Source organism: Mustela nigripes, chromosome 1, assembly GCF_022355385.1.
Source record: "Mustela nigripes isolate SB6536 chromosome 1, MUSNIG.SB6536, whole genome shotgun sequence".
NCBI lineage: Eukaryota > Metazoa > Chordata > Mammalia > Carnivora > Mustelidae > Mustela > Mustela nigripes.
This window is the reverse complement of record NC_081557.1, coordinates 203878600-203884967: the sequence shown is the minus strand read 5'-3', so window position 1 is coordinate 203884967 and position 6368 is coordinate 203878600. Positions and strand designations below refer to the sequence as shown.

General features: G+C 47.8%; 1 protein-coding gene across 3 annotated transcripts in view; it reads right to left on the bottom strand.

The window, feature by feature from the left end:
• Positions 1-330: 330 nt before the first annotated feature.
• The window catches only part of FAM193A (family with sequence similarity 193 member A), a 166291-nt gene continuing 160253 nt past the window's right edge, over positions 331-6368 (bottom strand). For all 3 annotated transcript variants that reach the window (XM_059379674.1, XM_059379694.1, XM_059379683.1), the window contains exon 21: positions 331-1090. In XM_059379674.1, the coding sequence (XP_059235657.1) occupies positions 997-1090 (94 nt within the window). In that variant the 3' untranslated portion in view covers positions 331-996. The remainder of the gene's footprint in view (positions 1091-6368) is intronic.

Sequence of the window (6368 nt, the reverse complement as noted above, 5' to 3'; positions counted from 1 at the left end):
CCCAGCCCCGTAGGTTAGGGTGTGGTGACCCCATACCACTGCTGCTAGGTGTCAGTACTGCTCTCACCGAACTATCTGGGCACCGGGCTGGACTCCGCCCTGGGGCCTGGTGCTGCCTGGCAGGTGGAAGGCCCCGGAGGGTACAGAGGCATGAAGGATACTGGGCAGGAGCCAGGACCCCTAAACTGCTGCCACGGGTGACCCCGGAGATGCTCCAGGGTTGGTGGGCCAGCTTCCCCTTGGGGGACACTGCCCCCCACTCTCCCCGCACCCTGCCCCCCATGCACCACACTCCCCACCACCCCCAGCAGAAAGCAGCCAGACGAGGTCTTCTGCTGTACTAATGTATTCCATCTTTCAAAAAGAAAGACATGATTTTAATATTACTTAACAATATGTTAAAAAAGTAGCCAGGCAGGCCTCCGTGTTAATACAGTCGTACACTCTCTAACAGACTTGATGGTGTGAGTACTGGGTGGGGTTTTGTTTTTGAACTTTCTCATTCTGCAAGGGATCTTACACAAGCTGGCTACAAGTCAGGGGGGTCAGACACAAACAGCGCAACGTGTACACTCTTAAACAGTAGATTGTGGAGGAGAACGGAAGAGCGCCTGCCCGCCCAGCCCACTTCAGGTGGGATGCAGGGCACACGAGAGCTGAGTGACGGCAGTGCCCTGGCAGGGACAGATGACAGGACAGGGCGAGATGCAGAGGCAACGAGCCACGTGGATGATGAAACGCGTCTCTGGCCACGGCCCCGGCTCCTGGGCCGCACGGTGGGAAGCCGGCGGGAGCTACTGTTGCAATCCAACGGCCGGCGCTGTGCTCACGCCTCACTCACAGATACACGCACACGAGCCACTGACACAGGCCGAGCGGCGATTTCTCGGTCTGGGGGCATCAGGTGCGGTGGCCCACCCGGCACAGCCCTGGGCAAGCACAGCAGCTCCGGGGCCTGGCCCACCTTCCACGCGTCCCTCTCCAGGTGGTCCTCATTCAGTGGGCAGCAAAAGTGGCTTTTTTCAAGCTAAAATTGGACCAGTTGATGGACAGTCTTTGTCGGGTCTGTCTAGCAGAATCCAAACAGAATCTGTGAAGACAAAGAGCCAAACAGTCACAGAAGGAAATAGCCCACAGCTGAGCTGTGTCAGCAAAGTCCAGTGTCCTCCCAGGATAGGAGGGTGGGGGGGGAGGGCGCTCAGCATGCCAGACCCGCCGTCAAGGACCCCTCCACATCTGGCCACCCTTCAGAGTGGGAAAAGGCCCTCAGGAGGATGGGGATCCTCTTCTTCAGGGCACAGGCGAGTGCCCTCAATGTCCTCTGGTGTCCTGTGTCCTTCTTTTCCAACTTGTCCTCCAGGGAAGCTGCCCAAGGGATGTTTCTGATGAGCCCATCTGAAAACGTACCAATGGCCACCACCGTGCCCTTCTCCACGTGTTAAGCCACGGAGATCCCAGCCGCCCTCACTGATCCACGAATGCACACCCGAGTGCGAGAGGACACGGGACTTCACATGGTGAGACTTGGTCACAGCGCTGCCACCGACCCCCCCACTCCCTGCACTCAGGGTGGCAGCAGAGGCAGGCCTGCTGCCCTGGGGTCCAGCTCTGGGTCACCCCTGCACACCCAACAGCATCTGAAAAACAGCACGTTCTGCCACCTGCTTCCCAGGCAATAATGGCTGACTCTCTACTAAATGAGGAACACTTCCTTTCAAAAACCTTAACTATGCAGTTTCTGAAGGTCTCACCTGTCCAGCTCTCATCTGAGTAGCAGAAACTTGAATTAAACCTGAAAATGATTACTGTGGTCACACAGATGTAGCCCAAGTGTGTTCATTTACATCACTCAACCACAACTCCTTGTGTTGCCTGCTAGGCAGTCTATGTCCAGGTGGATAGAGCCATGTGTCCGTCCCTGCCCTGCCCCCGAGCAGTGTGCCACCTCCCAGAATTCAACTTCTCTTTCCCTGGCCACAGCTGGTCGAACTCCAAGTCCTAGTGGCGTCACTTTTACAACCTTCGTTGTTCACCTTTACAACCTTACAACCAACCTGCCTGGACCATGTCCCCCTGCTCTGGCGGCACTCCCAGTGGTCCCCATGAGGCTACATGCATCCTGCCTCTCCACGCATGGTGGCAAGAACGTCCACAGGTGTCTCTGAGCCAGCTGGAGCCAGGCCCCCAGGCCCCCAGCTCTGCCTCCCCCCCCAACACCCAAGGATCTGACAATTCCTGCCCATTGGGCCTCCATGTGGTCTGCCAGGGACCGTATTACACATCTAGAACATGTGTACCCAGGTGACCGGGACCACAAAAGCCTCGATCAACACACCCCTAACCCAGGTAAGGAAGCCCAACCCTGCCAACCCCATGGCACCATGCCATCCTCTCCCAGGATGCAGCCCGCACCCTGGTGTCTGTGACAATTGCCCACAACCTCGCAGCCCCTCACCCATGGTCTGTGTGCGCTGATTTCTGCACTTACAGGAACAGAGTCATCCTGTATCTTTTTCTTCCCGCTTTTATGCAATTCCCCCAGGAGGTGGCCATGTGCCCGTTTCCAAGGTTGGAAGAGCACCCCCCACAGAAGAGACAGACAACCGCGGGGCTCCGTAAAACGGATGGCTTCGATTTGACCTGATTCTGCCAAACTTCTCCATGGTCGTTGTGCCCCCGAGGAGTGGGGGAGCCACTGCCCCTGCACGCCCAGCCCATCAGGCGGGAGGTCTCTCCACAAGTCCCTGATCATGGGTTTCTGTGACAGCCCATCTGTCCACGCACTGGTCTTTTCCTGTTCTGTCATGTGTATCTGTTCTGGTACAAACTCTCCGTGAGGTGCTGCACACACCATGTCCTCACTTTCTTTAAAGAACTGTTGATTTTAATGTCATTTAATTTATCAATCTTTTTTATTTTATGGTTGGCGTTTTTAAGAAATCTGTCCCTACTCTAAGGTCAAAAAGATACCTATATATCAAATAAAAAGGTTTGCTTGTGACATTTAGAGTCTTCCCACCTAGAGCTGACCTTTGAGTAAGATGACGTGAGGATCCAACCAAAAAGTTTTCCTTACATAAACCTTCACAGCTGCATTTATGAACACACCTTCATTTCTACTGCTGATCTGTCTTTTGTCATAAACCAAAGCTCAGCATTGTGTAGTCTGTTTCTGTGACTTTCTAAGTCTTTGTAATGGACAAGAAAAGCAGCTCTGTTCTTCCTATACTTCTAGAAGGATCAGATCAAACCCAAGTTCGTTTGCTCTTTTGTTTTGTTTTATATATATACACATATATATATATTTCAAAGATATTATTTATTTGATGAGAGAGAGCTCACAAGTAGGCAGAGAGGCAGGCAGAGAGAGAGAGGGAAGCAGGCTCCCTGCTGAGCAGAGAGCCCGATGTGGGGCTGGATCCCAGGACCCATGACCTGAGCAGAAGGCAGATGCTTAACCTTCTGAGCGACCCAGGCGCTCAGTTCGTCTGTTTTTTTGTGTGAACATCACACACATGCAGGAGAGAAACCAGATATGCATGCTGAAAGAAACTGAGAAGGCATACACTGGAGCACTAGCAGCAAGCCTGGGACACCGCCTCCAGGCAGTCCCCACCCCAAAACCCAAAAGTAATCACCGTTCTGGCTTTTTAGGATCATTTCCTTGCTTTTCTTTATAGTCTTAACACCTATGTATGGTATAGTATCCCTGAAAATATATGTCACTGAGGTATAATTTATGTACAATAAACTGCAGTTACTACAGAGCTCACAGTGCTGATAAATAAATCCAGGTAACTATCCCTCCAATCAAGACACAGAAAACTTCCAGGAAGTCCCTTTGCTGTAATCTCCTCACTGCCCCAGCCCTAGGTGAACAGTGATCTGCTGTCACTGGGATGAATTTCCATTTCCTGGCATCTCAGGTACATGCAACTTCGTAGTATGTACCTGCTGTCTGCCTTCTTGGCCTGAGCACCTGTCTTTGGGCTCCATCTCCATGTCTCATCGGGAGTAAGCTTTTCCCTGGTGAGTGGCGTCCACCGGACGGACAGAGCACAGTTTCTCTGCTCATCTGCTGTGCATACCTGGGTTGTCCCCAGTTTTTGGCTATCACAGGTAAAACTTCTGGAAACATTCATGTATAAATTTTTGTGTGGATACATACTCTGGCTTCTGTTGGGCAGACAGTCAGGAGTGGAGCTGCTGGACTGAATGGTGTACATTAAAAAGTGTACTTCAGTGGAAAGAGCCTGGATGTCCACAACAGGCAAATGGATAAAGAAGATCTGGTTCATCTATACAATGGACTATTACTCAGCCAACAGAAAGGATGAAATCTTACCATTTACATCAACATGGATGGAACTGGAGGGTATTATGCTGAGTGAAATAAGTCAGGGAAAGACAATTATATTATCTCACTCATGTGGAACTGAAGAAACAAAACAGAGGATCAAAGGCGGAGGGAAGGAAAAATAAGAGGAAATCAGAGAGAGAGACAAATTGTAAGCGACTCTGAACTCTAGGAAACGAACTGAAGGCTGTTGGAGGGGAAGGAGTGGGTGGAGGGGGATGGTGTCCCTACGGGCAGCAAGGAGGGCGCGTGATGTAAGGAGCACTGGGTGTGAGATGTAACTGATGCATCACTGACCTCCACCTCTGAGACTAATAATATGTTAATAATGTTATATTATTATATGTTATATAATAATATATACTATATAATACAATATATAATATATACTATAATACTAACTAAACTATATTATATAATACTAATAATATGCTAGTAAGGCTAGTATGTTAATAACTGATTTTAAATACAACAATTTATAAAAATGTAAAAACTGGTTGTGTCTAAAAACATTTGGTTGTGTCTAAACTGAGCTTTCTATAAACAGGGTATCATGTATATTCGCGTGCTGCGCCTCTGTCCACTCCCGAGTTTGTAGGATCCACACTGCAGACTGTTCTAGCCGGTTCCTCTCCACGGCTGAGCAGCATTCCATGTGTGACTGTATCACATGTCCACCCTACACGAATGTGTTTTAAAAACACTCAATTTTACAAAATCCTTCTTGGGCTTTAAAATCTACAGATAAATTTTGGAAAGTGAGATAGCTTACACTTTTCCTATAAATGAATATACGATCTATCCCAGGTCTTCCAAATTCTTCCCTCATGCTTGATCTCTTTCTATGCACAGGTCGTGGGCAACTTCTATTAGATTTATTCATGGAAACTGCATAGATTCTGGAGCTGTTACAAATATCGTCGTTTTTTTTTTTTTTTTTTAAAGATTTTATTTATTTATTTGACAGACAGAGATCACAAGTAGGCAGAGAGGCAGGCAGAGAAAGAGGAGGAAGCAGGCTCTCCGCTGAGCAGAGAGCCCGATGTGGGACTCGATCCCAGGACCCTGAGATCATGACCTGAGCCGAAGGCAGCGGCTTAACCCACTGAGCCACCCAGGCGCCCACAAATATCGTCTTTATTTAAACTACATTTTCAAATTATGGATGGTATGGAGAAATGTAACTTCTGTACACAGATCCTATAGCCCGTCCCTTCACTAAATTCTTTCTCTTGCTAATTTTTTTGTAATTCTCTTTGTAGTCAGTTAGATCAACTGTTAAGTAAAATGGAATTTTATCTCCTGCTTTTCATTCTTTAAGTCTTTTCATTTTTTTCTTCTCTTATTATGCTGCCTAGGAACCATGATTTAAGGCTGAACAGAGATGGAAACAGAGAGCATCTCTGTTTTGCACACGCTTCCATGCTTCCCATTTGAGAAAATGTTTCATGTAGCATTTCTTTTCTCTCTTTTGGTAAATCTCCTTTTCAGGTTAAGGATATTTCCTTCTACTACTCATTTACCTTTTTCTTTTTTTCTTTAATTAATGAAATGCTAATATTTTATCAAATGTTTCTTCTGAACCTATGGAAATGATCATATGGTTCTTCTTTAATTATCAATTTAGCAAATAGCATTTGTGGATTTCCCAATAGTAAATATTCCTTGCATTCAGTCCTAGGGTACACCAGTTTGGTCAAATATTACTTTTAAAAATACTGTTGGATTTGGAATGTGAAATTTTTTCACATCCAATTAATACTCATGACCAAAACAGATCTGTGATTTTTCATGTTTTCTGTATTGCTTTTAGCAGATTTTGGTATCAAAATCTTCCTTCTCTTGGGATGCCTGGGTGGCTCAGTTGGTTGAGCAGCTGCCTTCAGCTCAGGTCATGATCCCAGCGTCCTGGGATCGAGTCCCACATCGGGCTCCTTGCTCTGCAAGGAGCCTGCTTCTCCCTCTGACTCTGCCTGCCACTCTGTCTGCTTGTGCTTGTGCTCCCTCTACC